Here is a 15,577-nt window from a genome sequence, read left to right as displayed (position 1 = left end):
ATATTCTTCGCGAACGGGAACGACGCCATTTTGTTTCAAGTTGTTGACCTGCCCCTTCAATCCTATATTCAATGGACAATACACGATAACATGTGATGGAAAGTTCGAGAAGGAGACCGTTAAATATTTATTCAGAGAAAGATTTGTGAACGCCTCATCACTTACTGGGTTATGCCCCAAACTGCCATAAAAATATCCACAGAATCAGTTGGAATTCACAGTTAAAAATTGTAAACCATGCGAGTTAATACCCTTGAACTGATCACGATGAAACGAAAAAAATTCCAGTCTTGACTTTTCTCAAAATGAAGTCCTTTTCACTTCTTACGACGTTTAGAAGTACTTGTACTTGGCTCTACATGTTATTAGTTTAACAAAATACTCAATTTTCATATCAACTTTAAAACTATAAAACTAGAATGAACATAAAAGAGAAATTGAATCGACCGTGTCGTACTACATTTACGGCGGGTGTAACTAAACTTGTACATCTATCTAGATCTAGAGAAAACGGCTAAATGTTGGAGTGTGATTGCGGGGATAGCCACGTCTCCTTTACCGCGAACTTAAAAATAATTTTTTATTGCCCTTAAAGATTTTTTGAATGCCCAAGATACACCAGAATAATATGATTTAAACAGCGTTCTCACTGCGAATGCCGCAATTGATTTATCGCCCTTTAAAAAAGTATGTTCAAATATTAAATTTTAGAACGTCAGTTAGGGAGCCACGATAGTGTAATGGGTAAGACAGTTTCTTCTTACCCGAACACGCGGGGTTCGAATCTGTTTAGGACTTTTTTTCTTTCTTTCTTTTTTTTTTTTTTTTTTAAACCCTGGAGCTTTATAATAACAAATGCAGAACACATTTTAACGATTAGATATTTTTTTTAAAGTGTATCACAAGTGAGTCTTGAAGGTCTTGCCTCTCATGTTTGTTTGTATATTGTTGTTTTTAATTCAAAGTCCGCTAGATTTGACTCCAAATTGACTGTCAACTGGATCTAAGTAAAACATAATGTTTAGCACGAGAGTTGTTTCCATCAACAAAGAGCAGATTGGAAACGGGCCTTACATTGTCTGTACAGATGAAATGAGTGTGGCATAGCATAGATGAAGAACACTTTGCAACTGTAGAAGACAAAAAGAACCATGTAAATAAATGGGTCTCCAGTAAATGAGGCTGTGAATATAGACTATCTAGTGTTGAATTGAAGGGTATTAACACTGACTGAAGAATTTTATTCTGACAGATACGAAATCCTGAACTGAGTAGTGGGCCAATGCAAGGATTCTCGGAAGAAGAGTGGTTTGTTCACTTTGGGGCAAATTCAGGTTTGGTGTCATATTCTGTACAATGTCAAACAGATGCAAACTAGGCCTGTCAGTTTGGTCTGTTTGACCAAATTTCGCGGCTAACTCAGTAACAAGATGCCCAGCCAAGACAGCCCTGCTATAGCAAAATCAACGTGGTACGCGGCTAAGTGGCTCATTCCTTTGTCCAGGGCTTTCAGCGCCATTTGTCAGGTTTCATGCTCTGTATCGTCTGACGCTTTATATATTTTTTTCAATAGATTTCAAGCGTGTTCATTTGACCTGTTTTTTGCATGCGGCTTTTCCTTTTCGTAATTTCTGACGTTTGATTCCTGCTCCTCTTCGAATCGCTATTTTCCGTTTTTCTCACTCTTTGTCAATCTCACATTCCTTTCTCAATGGGCTTGCATCACTGGGTTCATTTGTGCAGTTCACTATGCCTCGCACCCCACCCTCCAATGGTCAGAACCATGCGGCTGGGTTTGCACTTCATGGGTAGCATTTCCCAGGCCCAGAGCCCACAGTTTTTCCGGGGAGTGACCGTGGCGATGCGTCACAGGACGGGACACAGTTCATGGAGAGGGTTGGGTGGGGGTAGGGCTCGATCCACAAAAACTGTCAGCAAGGTTGCCAAGGGGAAACGTGGTAGAGCCCCACCTCCCAAGCAATCCCAGTAGGAGGGTGGTTTCCCGGGAAGTAGTGGTTCCACTGAGATTGCAGCTGACGTGGGGCAGGACACTTTCTCTCAGGGGGTTTTGTGTCTGTCCTCTACCTTAAGCACCACACGCTGAAAAGCCTTCCAGTGGGGCTGCTGCTCTCTGGTTCCACCATCCCATGCTGAGTTCCTTCCCCCACCTTGCTCAGTGGGGTTTAGGAAAACCATGGCATCGGGGGGGGGGGGGGGGGGGGGGGGGGGGCACTCATTTGCTCACCCAAGGTCAAGTTACCTCAGTATCTCCACGGGAGGGGATACTGCCTGAGTGACCCTCGTCATATTGGTGATATATACTTACCATGTCTAACTCAAATGCCCGTCCGTCCTCGCTGTTTTTGTCGTGGTTCTCATGGGGCGTTCTTGCTGGCCACGGAATGAGTCACTGTTTTAAGCTGTGTACGGCGTTGATTGGCTAGAGCAGGGCAGACTTGGATGGGCATCTTATTTCTGAGTTAGCCGCGAAATTTAGCCAAAGAGGGCAATCAGACAGGCCTAGTTTGCATCAGTTTGACATGCCAAGTATGTATTACCAAACATACAGTATAATTCAAACTCCTCATACCAGTTTCGCAGTATTTTTCTGGATATTTTGGAGCAGTTGCATTGGGGTTCCAGCAAGGAAAGCATAGCCATAGTCAGCTTGCAGAGAATAAGAGGATAGTCGAGGTTTTTCGAACAGTTCAACTTCAAAGAAATGTGGTAGGTCCTACCGGCCACCTTGACGAATGGACGCAATCACAGACATTTCATTGCGGGGTTTTGGGGCCTGTGGTCCACTCCTACACACGGCTGAGTGTGTTATGGACTCAAATGGTCAGACTAAGACCAGAGTCATCCACTTCACGGATGCGCCTCTGGGAGCGATGCTCAAATTCCCCGACCAGCAGTACATATGACTATATCTCTCGGGTCCGATTGATGCCGAAATATATCTAGTGAAATGAAAAGTAGAATTCTTCCTCGTCGTGTTGTTCTAATTTTAAGTAACTTTCCATTGCTGAGTAGCAGCAGCAGGATTATCACCCATCATCATAACAAACAGAAAATTGTTCCATTCTTTGACCTTTCATGCTGTGTTCTCATGGTTTCCTCGGTTTCGATGCCCATTCCACTTTCATGCTACTGTTGAGTTTACAGTTAAAATTTCCTGGTGACGACAAATTTATGGGGATTGTCGTTGGACAGGCGTCACTCCAGGATAAGTGCTCACTTAGGCTCTGCAACTAAACAAAGAACTACACTCCCCAGAAATCCGTCAAGGGGCCTTCCAGTTCCAACAGCACTATGTCATCTTGATGCTGGCACTGAGCTTACTGTACGCTGCTCTGATCCACCCGCGGGAGATGTACCAGATGATGTACGGGCTGGCCTATCTTTTCATCTTTCCTGCCATGCACCTCCTGCTGCCCATCTACAGCATCGCCAACATCGTCGATCAGAGCTGGGGCACCAGGGATTCCGTGAGTAGGCCTCCTTCTGTGTTCTCATTTCAGTTGCTACAAGAGTATCCACATAGTTGCAAACCAAACTCCCGAAGCACAATGCAGAATACCAGTCAATGAACCATTCATTGTGTGCTGTAAGTTTTTGTTAAAAAAAAAAGGCTTCTTTGTACAGACTACCGTGTTTAATAAGACTGATGCATTAAATAATGTTTATATCCATATGAGAATTAATCTGGGCGTGCAATACGATAATGTACTGTTGACTATTAAATACAAGGTTTAAGTGAGGAAGGTGGCAGAATGGTTAAGACGCTCAGCTACCAGTACAGAGTCCGTGAAGGTGTGGGTTCGAATCCCGCTTTCGCCCTATCTCCCAAATTTGACTGGAAAATCAAACTGAGCGTCCAGTCTTTCGGATGAGACGATAAACCGAGGTCCCGTGTGCTAGCACGCACTTATCGCACTGAAAAAGAACCCATGGTAACGAGGATGTTGTCCTCTGGCAAAATTATGTAAAAAGAAACCCAGTCTGATAGGTGCACAAAATTAATATATAAGCATGCACTCGAGGCCTGACAAGTGCGTTGGGTTATGCTGCTGTCATGCATCTGCGTAGCAGATGTGGTGCAGCGTACATGGATTTGTCCAAACGCAGTGACCCCTCCTTGAGAAACTGAAACTGAAACTGTACAGTTATAATCTGACTCCTTTTATTTAACGTTTTAGCAACGAAAGGGAGGTAGGTAGTATGAACACTGGATATTACAAATAACATGCATATATTTTTCGTTTTCCAGTTTGGCCTTAAAATGTGTGTATATGTGTGTGCGTTTCTGAAGTTACTTTCATTTAACTTCTTTTGAAAGGTGTGTTTCCACTAAGTTAATGAACATTATTCCTTTCGTTCTCAATTCAGTTTATTGCAGTTGCTTTCCGCATCTCTCTTCATGGTCTCGGTAGATATGTGTGAGATAGCATCTTTACATACATGTAATGTTGGTTTTAACGTGGCCTGTGTGTGTGTGTGTGTGTGTGTGTGTGTGTGTTTCCAGCAAACTGCCAAAATACCGAAAATGAAATGCATCCCCAGATTGATGAAATTGGTGAAACGAAGAAATAAGAATAAAGAGCAAGCTCCATCTACAACAGGTATGAAAGTGTGTCTGTTGCTGTTGTGTGTGTGTGTGCGTGTGCGCGCGCGGCGCGCGCGCGCGTGTGTGTGTGTATGTTGTCGTTGATTCTTATACGTACTATTAATCTTTTATGCAGTTTACATAACCGTTTTTCTGGAGCATGAAACTCAAGATAAACGTTGAAAAGGCATATTTCTGGGTGGATGTTTATTACAAACTAAATGGGACATATAGTAGCTTGTATATAACTGTTACCAGTTGTTTGGTATCAATGTAAAAATCGACGCTACAATCGATGTTCTTTAATTAGTTTTTTTTTTCCTCTTTTTTGTTCCCATGGGCTAACTGATTTGAACTGTGATTTTTTTTTCAACCAATAACTAGTTTCTATTTCCCACATTCAGCACACAAACAATAGACTACAGTATGCTCCTTTAAAAGCTTGAACATGTACTTGGGATTCATTCAATAGTTCTGATTCTGGTTTTCTTCATACCTGTCCAACCGCTTCCACTTTGTCTCTGTTAACAACTTTTAGTCTGATCCAACCCTGATCTCCTACGGTGTGTCACAAGGCTCTGTCCTGGGCCCCGTTGTGTTCGTTCTGTACACTGTTCCTCTTTCTGATGTCATTTCTAGTCATTCTGTTCTTCACCGCTCTTTTGCTGATACTCAGCTATAGAAGTCTGCAGAACCTAGCTAAACAGACAGTCCGATTCATTCAGTGCAAGATTGCATTCTTGATGATAAATCGCAGATGACATCCAACAAGCTCAAGCTAAATAATGTCAAAACTGACATGATTATTTCCTCTTTAAGAATGTCCACATCTGTCTCTTTCCCTTACTCTTTTGTGGGTGAAGATGCCATAGTTCAGTTTTCTGAATCAGCAAGGAAACTCAGAGTCATTCTTGATTCAAACTTCAGTATGCATGCTCAGGTAGTCAGTCTGATACGCACAGTAATTTTATGAACTTCGACGGATTAACTTTGTTCGTCAGTACCTTTCTGTTGAAACTACAAAAAACAAAAACAACTTAGTTCCGCTTTTATGCTTTTACGAAACATTTCTGCAATTCTCTTCTCATAGGTAGTCCCCATATTCTTTTTCAGTAAGGTCAAAAGCTTTAAAACAGTGCTGCCCGTCTGACTCTCAGAGGTCCCACGAACTGATCACATTTCTCCTCAGCTCCGTACTCTGCACTGGCTCCCCGTTGAGGCGAGAATGAAATACAAAGTTGCGTGTCTCTGCTTTTATGCTTTCCACCCCAGTTGACCTACCTATCGTTCTGATCTCAGGAGTGCTTACACTTCCTCAAGAATTCTCTAAATGTTACCTTCTGAATATTCCTCATGTCAGTGCAAGAACCAATGGTGAACGCTCTTTCCTTTTTGCTCCTCATATCTGGGAAACCTTTTCCGTTCATCTGACTCCGTTTCTGCCTATCGCTCTTCACTAAAAACTTATCTTTTCAGAACCTATCTGTAAACGCTCTTGGTTTCCTTCTTCTCCAACACTGCCCCATGCCTGCCAACGCATTTTTCGTGCATGAGGAATGAGATAAGGTGGGCAGGGGGGAGGGAGATGGAGGAGAGAGAAAGAGAGAGTGTTCATGAGTGGTTTATGTTGTCAGGTCAGGTCATTAGATCTGCTACTGGTAACCTGTAATCCAGTACAACCTGTTCAGGGTCGGGTTGCCGGCGACTAAACCGGCACTCCCACCGCTCCCTTCTGGGACTGGTGAGGCGGGTGGCTAGACACCCTTATGGAGATCCATAAAAGGGCGTTGGCTCAGGAGAGCCACCGACGGCCATCTAGCCCCACTGTGCTGTGTGCATGCCACACGCAGTTGGCCCCCGGGGTGTGTCTACCCATGCATGCGAAGTCTGGATCCGGCAGAATCTGCGGAAGAAACCTGTCGGTTCAACGGAGAGGAAGGCGGTTACAGCAACGCACTGTGGAGTGCAGAGAGCAAGATGAGACACCGAAAGGATATCTTGGTCATCCACTGCATCCGTGCTCATCCTCCAGTCGTCTCGACTTAGTCTTGCCACTGGAAATTGGTGGACCCGGACGAGAGAGTGAGGTTGACGTTGCGCAACTCCTCTTCACTTCAAACAAACTCATCGCGCAAGTCATCAGTCATCCAAAATGACCTTTCATCCTTCATCATTTCATCACCCCCAAGTCCTGTGGCGACAGGCGAGCGACGAAACGACAGGTGTGGGTACACTGGCAGTCGCAGTCGCAGACCTGCACGCAGGCGGCTCAGGCCATAGGGTCGTTCTTCGTCGACAGGAGCAGCAATGGAGCTCGGCAGTCGTCTGAGCGTCTGAGCAGCCCTCTTTAGGAATGCACTGCTCACCTCCCTGGCATGAGGAAGGGGCTAGAAAAGGTGCCCTAAAAATTGCCTGCTCCATATCACCCTGGCCAGCATACCGCGGCTGGCGGGGACCCTACATCAGCGGTCGAAACAACAAGAAAGAAAAGAAAAAAACAAGGATTGTTCCTCTCACCATTGGTGCTTGGAACATAAGGACTCTCCTGGACAGAGATAACACGGACAGACCCCAAAGGAGAACGGCACTAGTTGCGTCCGAACTCGCCAGATACAACATTGACATCGCAGCCTTGAGTGAGACTCGGCTTGCAGGTGAAGGCGAGCTCTGTGAACGGGGATCTGGTTACACCTTCTTCTGGAGTGGACGAGGAAGCGAAGAGCGATGTGAGGCTGGCGTTGGTTTTGCAGTAAAAACAGCACTTGTCAGCAAGCTAGCTGGAATCCCAAAGGGAGTCAACGATAGGCTTATGACCATGAAACTCCCACTGGCATCTGGCCAGAAGCACCTCACCATTGTCAGTGCCTACGCCCCAACCATGACCAACCCGGATGAAGTGAAGGCGAAGTTCTACGAGGACCTTCACTCTGTCATTGCTGCTATCCCTAAAGCAGACAAGCTCATCATTCTTGGGGACTTCAATGCTAGAGTTGGCTCTGACTACATCTCCTGGGATGGAGTGATTGGAAAGCACGGTGTGGGCCACTGCAACCCAAATGGATTGCTTTTGCTTCAGACCTGTGCAGAGCACGAACTGCTGATAACCAACACAGTTTTCTGCCTCCCTACCCGTAACAGGACGTCATGGATGCACCCTCGCTCAAAGCATTGGCATCTCATCGATTATGTCATCGTCAGGAAAAGGGATAGGCAAGATGTACGTGTAACAAAGACCATGTGCGGCGCCGAGTGTTGGACAGACCATCGCCTTGTAGTCTCGAAGCTGAATATTCGAATCCAGCCCAAGAGACGCCCCCAAGGCCAGAAGGCTCCAAAACGGCTCAACATCGCTAAGCTGAAAAACATCACCATCAAACAGTCCTTTGTGGAGCTGCTGGAAGATCGTCTGGAATCCGCCTCTCTGGACAACCAGAATGTGGAGTCTGACTGGAGGACCCTGCGTGAGCTGATCTATAGTACAGCTTCAGAGACCCTGGGACCCATGTCCAGAAAGCACAAAGACTGGTTTGATGAAAACTGTGATGAAATCAAGCAGCTTCTGGATGAGAAACGCCGTCTGCATCAAGCCTACCTGAGCAACCCAAAGTCCACATAAAAAAAGGATGTGTACGATGCCATCCGCAGGACTGTTCAGCAAAAGTTACGCCAGATGCAGGATAAGTGGCTGAGTGACAAAGCTGATGAGATCCAGGGATATGCTGACAGGCACGATATGAAGAGGTTCTATGATGCCTTAAAAGAAGTCTACGGCCCCACATCCTCAGGATCATCCCCCCTCCTCAGTGCAGATGGGAATACCTTGATCACCGAGAAGGAGAACATTCTCGAACGATGGGCTGAGCACTTCAACAGTGTCTTAAATCGCCCTTCCTCCATAAATGATGAAGCCATAGACCGTCTCCCACAAGTCCTCATCAACGAAGCACAGGACGATCCGCCAACACCTCTTGAGACCCAGAAAGCAATTCGTCTGCTATCCAGTGGCAAAGCACCTGGCTCAGACTCCATACCAGCAGAGGTCTACAAGGATGGAGGCACTGTGCTGACTGAGAAGCTCCATCAGCTGTACTCACTCATGTGGAAAGAAGAGACAATCCCCCAGGATTTCAAAGATGCATCTATCATTCACTTGTACAAGCGAAAGGGGAACCGGCAGCCTGTGATAACCATCAGGGCATTTCCTTGCTCTCCATCGCAGGCAAGATACTTGCCAGGATCCTACTAAACCGCCTCACAGCACACCTTGACCAAGGTCATTTGCCTGAGAGCCAATGTGGATTCCGGAAAGAGCGCGGAACCACCGACATGGTGTTTGCTGCAAGGCGGCTGCAAGAGAAATGTCAGGAGCAAAATGCTGATCTGTTCTCCACCTATGTCGACCTCACTAAGGCCTTCGACACCGTGAGTAGAGAGGGACTGTGGAAGATCATGGCCAAGTACGGATGCCCTCGGAAATTTATTTCCTTGTTCAGCCAATTCCATGAAGGCATGCAGGCTCGAGTCCAGGACAAAGGCGAAACATCTGCTCCTTTTGCTGTCACAAATGGTGTCAAGCAAGGCTGCGTCCTGGCTCTAACGCTGTTCAGCCTCATGTTCTCTGCAATGCTTACTGATGCCTTCAGAGATGGCGATGTTGGAATCGGCCTAAAGTACCGAACAGATGGTAAGTTGTTTAACCTCAGAAGGCTTCAAGCAAAAACGAAGGTCATGACAGACATCATCAGAGACTTTTTGTTTGCTGATGATTGTGCCCTCAACGCTGGATCTGAAGCTGACATGCAACTCAGCGTTGACAAGTTTGCCACTGCCAGCAGGAACTTCGGCCTTACCATCAGCACGAGGAAAACTGAAGTTCTCCATCAGCCAGCCCCAGGGAAACCCTTCGTTGAGCCCAACATCACAGTCAACGGTCAGAGACTCAGTGCGGTGGAGCGGTTCACATACCTTGGCAGCACACTGTCACGAAATGCGACCATCGACGATGAAGTGAACGTCAGGATTGCAAGAGCAAGCGCAACTTTTGGTAGACTCAGTGCAAATGTCTGGAACAGAAGAGGCATTAGTCTTGAGACCAAGCTAAAGGTCTACAGAGCAGTAGTTCTCCCCACACTACTGTACGCCTGCGAAACTTGGACAGTGTACCAACGACATGCCAAGAAGCTGAACCACTTCCACACAACATGCCTCAGGAAGCTACTGAACATCAAGTGGCAAGACAAGACCCCAGACACAGAGGTGCTCGCAAAAGCCACCCTTCCCAGCATCTTCACCATCCTGATGCAGTCCCAGCTTCGCTGGGCTGGACACGTGGCGCGCATGCCAGACCATCGGCTGCCCAAAAGGCTCTTCTATGGCGAGCTGCAACAAGGGAAGAGATCACACGGAGGTCAGAAGAAGTGCTTCAGAGATACTCTGAAAGTCTCTCTGAAAGCGTTTGATATCAACCCTGACTCCTGGGAGGAATCTGCAGTGGACCGTGACAAATGGCGTGCTGCAGTGCACAAAGGCGCCAAGTTGTGCGAGGCCAACAGGACTGCTGCAGCTGTTCAGAAGAGGCAGGCCAGAAAGTCACGGGCAAACAAGCTCCCTGACAATGGTATGCCTGTCTTTGTCTGCCCCAACTGTCAGCGAACATTTCGTGCGCAGATTGGACTATTCAGCCATCTGCGCATTCACAGATAGATTCATGAGCATCCTCCCCCCCACCCCACCACCACCCTCCCCCCATCCCCCAGCTGGATGACAACGATGGTCATCACCGATCTCGATGGACACACACCACCATGTAATTTGTAGCTTTTTTGCATATAAAGCGCCATGAGCTTTTAGAAAGGGTACTATACAAATGTACATTATTTTATTATTATTGTAGCAGAAAACCACTGTAAAAAACCCCAACTGAGATTGGCTGATACAAAGGCTTCACCATATGATAGATGCGGACAAAGGTTGTGAGGATGGTTCCATGACTAAGGCAGTGAGGATGATTCAATGATAAGGTTGTGAGGATGATTGTATAACTGAGGTTTTGAGGATGATTCCATGACTAATGTTGTGAAGATGAATCAGTGACTAAGGCTATGAGGATGGTTCTATGACTAAGAATGATTGCATGACTAATGTAGGTTGTGAGGATGATTCCATAACTAATACTGTAAGGATGAATCAGTGACTACGGCTGTGGGGATTATTCCTTGATTAAGGCTGTGAGGATGATTCTGTGACTGAGGATAATTAATGACTACGATTGTGAGGGGATGAATGTATGACGTAGAGTGATTCCATTTCAAAGGTTGTGAGGATGATTCTATGACTAAGGGTGAGTCCATGACAGGCTGTGAGGATGATTCTATGACTAAGAGTGAGCCCATGACAGGCCGTGAGGATGATTTCATGACAAATGCTGTGAGGATGATTCTGTGACTAAGGGTGAATTCATGACTAAGGTTGTGAAGAGGATTCCATGACTAAGGTTGTGCGGATGCTTCCATGACAAAGGTTGTGACGATTCCGACAGTAAAAGGTTTTGTCTGCAGATGACAACAATGGGGAAATCCAGCGGATGGTGACCTCAATGACGCAGGTGATGGCAGACGGCAGTGACCTTGAACAGGTTGAGCACAAGTTCTGGGAAGACCTGCGTCACTCTTTGCTGGCCAATGACGTCAACGTGGGATTGGAAAGGGCAGAACTGGCCCACTGTCTGGAACGACTCAGGGATCGTTCTCTGCTCGGGCTGCTGTCAGTGAACGTGCTGTGGCTGGCCGTGCTGTCCTACTTCTACGTGGGCATCGATTCACCGATTTCCCGGCTCAACCTGTACGGGATCATCAGCGGGGCCCTGTACGGTTTTACATTAATTATTCAGGTGATAGGGATGACGGTATCCAGAGTACACCACATCCTGATCAAACTGGCCCGCTACCTGTACGGCGATCAGATACCCATGTGGATCTGTCTGGATGACAGAAAGCCACTTTGATACGAAGATAAAATGGGTTTAATAAATAGGACTGGTTTGCTTTATATAAGCGATTGATCTCGGCAGCGTAGTTTGTTGATATTAAAAATCTTCCAAAGTCTAATTCCGTAGACCTAGGAAAATTCTTAACTCAATGCAAACTTACCACTGCAAAGATCACTTGTCACAACCCAGCTCCAGCCAACTATCTTTTGTTTTCAGTTGTTCTTATTCGTCACACTAACGTTCTGACTGCCCGAGGGAATAATTCGAATGCTTTGTTGTTGTTGTTTTCCAGGATTTGTCGATGGCTAAACAGATAAGACCTTCTGACCGGGAAGCGAGAGATGCCAGATTCAGTTGCCGTGTTTAACAACTTTACTTCCTTCTTATGTACTGGATGCTAGGCCTAATAGATGACAGTCTCGGGTCCGATGTGCAGAAGGTACTGGCCGACTGAAAAAAAAAATCGCACACAAACACACGCGCGTCGAACAGGCTTTGGGGAAAAGAGACAGAGACACAGGCAGGTAGAGAAGGGTCACGATAGGACTTCGATATGATATGCGATCTTTCTTTTCCAGAAGTCTGATGCATTTTTTTCCATCTCACCCTTGACCGTTAATGCGGCACAGTTATATATCAACTTGTCAAAATGACAACACAAACACTTTTTTATGTAAGAATACTGCAGGAAATATGAAATGTCGGATGTTAATCAGTGAAATGTTGCTAGCATGAAAGAGGTTGAGAGGATGAGAGAAAGAAGATGAAGAAAAGTTAAGAATTTACTGGACAGTCATTGAAGAAGAAAGAGAGGGGCGGGGCGAGTTTTTAACATAGCATAAAAACCGAAACAGCTGACAGCAAACAGGAGCATAAACATAAATGGAAGTTAGAGAGAGAAGGCCCTTCACGTCTGGAACTGGATGTATGAATAAGGGTATCAGCAACACGCTGTTCGCTGGCTTTCTTTTGTTTGATTGCTGCCTTCAGCTCGACATTTTTCTTACCTCTTCTTCATCCTTCCATTCTGTACCCATCACAAGGGGTGCTGCGAGTAGGACACACAGGTAGTACGTGCTTATAACACATAGTCGTTCTGACCTGGCTGCATAACTGAAAAAGTTTCAACTATGGGGAAATGAGAAAAGTAACATTTTCTTGCTGTCGTTCCGCGGGCATTCGTTAAAGCAATCGCGCAGTGGGTTTGACAACCAATCCTCGATCTTAGCGTTCTTCAATGCTGTCTGCATGGCGTGACTGACCACTCTCCATCAAAGGGACATTACTTTGCCAGAAACCTCAACGAAAACCGCTCAGTGTCCGTCTTAGAAATCAGAAGCCCGGAGCTAACAAAGTGGGAATGCCGAGCAGCGAATGAGAACAAGTGCTTTCGCCCTGACATGGGAAGACATACGACACGGGTTAGAATATCACAATGTCACCCTCGAACTCCATCGATTTCTCAACTCCTCTGCTTGTTGACAGCTTCAACTATTTGAGCTGTTCAGCTCAAACATCTTGCCCCTTAGTGCCAGAATTTGGAGGGCTTGAAACACCATGGAGAGTGTCAAGCCTTATGTCCGTTCTCAGACGGCTCAGCCATATCCAGAGAATGGAAAGGGGACGTTTCCCAGACCTCGGCAGCCATACTGAGGTTGTCCATGACTGCTACAGAGACATATATACAGTAAAGAGATTGATATCTGCTACTTTTGATAAAGATAAATGTGAAACCTGTGCTAGCTTGAGACAAAATGTGAAGGAATCAAATGGGTATGGACTTATTTATATCATTTGAAAGTAGAAGAAATTATGGAAATCTGGATATGGGGTTCGCACATTTTTGGCTGTTCTGTGTGACCACAAAATGATTTATATTTAGTAAGTAACCCCAAAGACTACATTGTTATGAAGTTATCTCAAATCCAGATGCTGGTTTGTGAGCAGACAGCTTATCATAAACTGATTCAAATGTCAATCGTCAGTTGATATTTTGAGGAATTTAGTAGTAGGTTAAAATGAAATTTTGATGCATATTCTTGTAAATGATATGAATCTAATAATGTTTGTTCATCCTCGGAGCTCCTTTGTTTACATAAATGTTTGTGTCAAAGTTTAGTATTTAGTAGGTATAATACATCATTACAAATTTAAACATCATGGTGTTAAGGGAAAATATGTTTTATGATTATCAGCTTGTTCAAAGACTTATGTGTTTGTGTTGGCAGAGTCAAATGGCATGACGAGAGATAGAATAGCATGCATGCATGTGGAAATATGCATGTGCAAAGACAACATCGGTACTGTCCAGACTGGAACCTGAATGGAAGGACAACATCTATGAAATAAAATATCTACCTTCCATAGTTTCAGTTTCTCAAGGAGGCGTCACTGCATCAGACTAATCCAAATGTAAATACCACACATTTGCTGGGCAGGTGCCTGACCAGCAGCATAATCCAACACACTTTATCAGACCACGAGCACATGCATAATATATTTGTGTACTGTGACCTATCAGATTGGAATTATTCTCCAGAATTTCGCCGGGAGACAACCCTTTTTTTTCATTTTTTTTTCACGTGGGTTCGTTTTCGGTGCGTGAAGTGCGTGCTGCACACGGGACCTTGGTTTATGGATCTTCCTGACTAGACGCTCAGTTTGATTTCCCAGTCAAACTTGGGAGAAAATGGCGAGATCGGGAATCGAACTCAGACCCTCACAGACACTGTATTGGCAGATTAGCCTCTTAACCATTCTGCCACCTTCCTTCAGGCGTCTGCGTGCATTGGTGCATTCCATCTTTCTGGTATGCATGCAGGATGTGGATCCTCACGGACGATTTGGAAAAATTCAAGCCATGGAAATGAGGTATTATCGCAAGATACTAAACATCAGATATAATAATCATATCACCAATAACAAGTGCGCCAAATCACCAAACTGCATACTGGACCATACGAAGATCTGCTGACATCAGTTAAGAAAAGAAAACTACATGTGATTACGTATCCAGATCTTCCCCAAAGCACTGTAGAGGGAGGGAGACTGAGGGGTGGGGTTGGGGGAGGGGGGGTGGGGGTGGGGTACAGAAAAAAAAAGATGGAGTGACAATATTGCAAAATGGACGGGAGTATCATTTGCTGAAACCCAGCCTTTGACGCAAAACCGAAAGACCGGAAGGGATCTAGTGAACAGTTCGTCTGTGCAGTGCCTCAACAGAGCTGAGGGAGATGATTTTATGTGTTGGAGCTTGCATGACGATTCATTTCATTTTGATAGGAAAAAATGAATATGATGTCATCTGTTTTGTTTAATAAAGAAACATGATGCAGCCGTTGTATTTGGTAAGGACACACGTTGCGGCTATTTTATTTGATGAAGAAGCATAATGCAGCTGACTCCATTTTGCAGCTAACTGTAAGGATTGAAATAACTATGAATACGAGGTTGAGACATATGTATCACTGTCTTCATAGAATTCACATGATTTTTCTGTATACTTAGATAGGTTACAGAGAATGACTGAGGCCATGCAAAGGGCCCTACAGAATATATATCAAGTTGTGTAATTTATGTGCATATTTTCATCCACTGTTTACGATTTTGTAGGAGCGATAACACGAAATTTATTTTCCACATGCAGTAATTTGGATAGTCAAGATCATCAGTGAAAATAGAACAATAAAATGTGTTGTGTACACTGTAAAAACACCAGTGTCCAAAAGTAATGCACAATGGCATGACTTTTTGAGAAATTTTCGTTGTTGAAGATGTGTTGGATGGTTCCAACAAACCATTAAATGGAATCCGTTTAGATGAAAATTATCGTTTGAGTCTTGATCAAGAATTGAGGGAAAACTTTTGGCCATTTTAAGTTGGCTTGAAGTTTTCATTGACACACAAGAGAAAGGGAAGAATTTCTATGAAAACAGAAGTTGTGAGCTTGTTTGCTATTGCCATCAGTCTTGTGACAGTCTTGC

At 45.0% G+C, this 15,577-nt stretch overlaps 1 protein-coding gene across 1 annotated transcript in view; it reads left to right on the top strand.

Annotated features, from left to right (window-relative positions):
* The window catches only part of LOC143297281 (uncharacterized), a 63,054-nt gene extending 48,443 nt beyond the window's left edge, over positions 1 to 14,611 (top strand). The window contains exons 10-12 of the mRNA XM_076609552.1: positions 3,277 to 3,488; positions 4,526 to 4,622; positions 11,164 to 14,611. Coding sequence (XP_076465667.1) covers positions 3,277 to 3,488; positions 4,526 to 4,622; positions 11,164 to 11,609 — 755 coding nt within the window. The 3' untranslated portion in view covers positions 11,610 to 14,611. The remainder of the gene's footprint in view (positions 1 to 3,276; positions 3,489 to 4,525; positions 4,623 to 11,163) is intronic.
* Positions 14,612 to 15,577: the final 966 nt, after the last annotated feature.

The sequence above is a fragment of the Babylonia areolata genome, chromosome 2 (genome assembly GCF_041734735.1).
Source record: "Babylonia areolata isolate BAREFJ2019XMU chromosome 2, ASM4173473v1, whole genome shotgun sequence".
Taxonomy (NCBI): Eukaryota; Metazoa; Mollusca; class Gastropoda; order Neogastropoda; family Buccinidae; genus Babylonia; species Babylonia areolata.
Note: the sequence above shows the minus strand (reverse complement) of the source record. Positions and strands in the feature narration are given on the sequence as shown.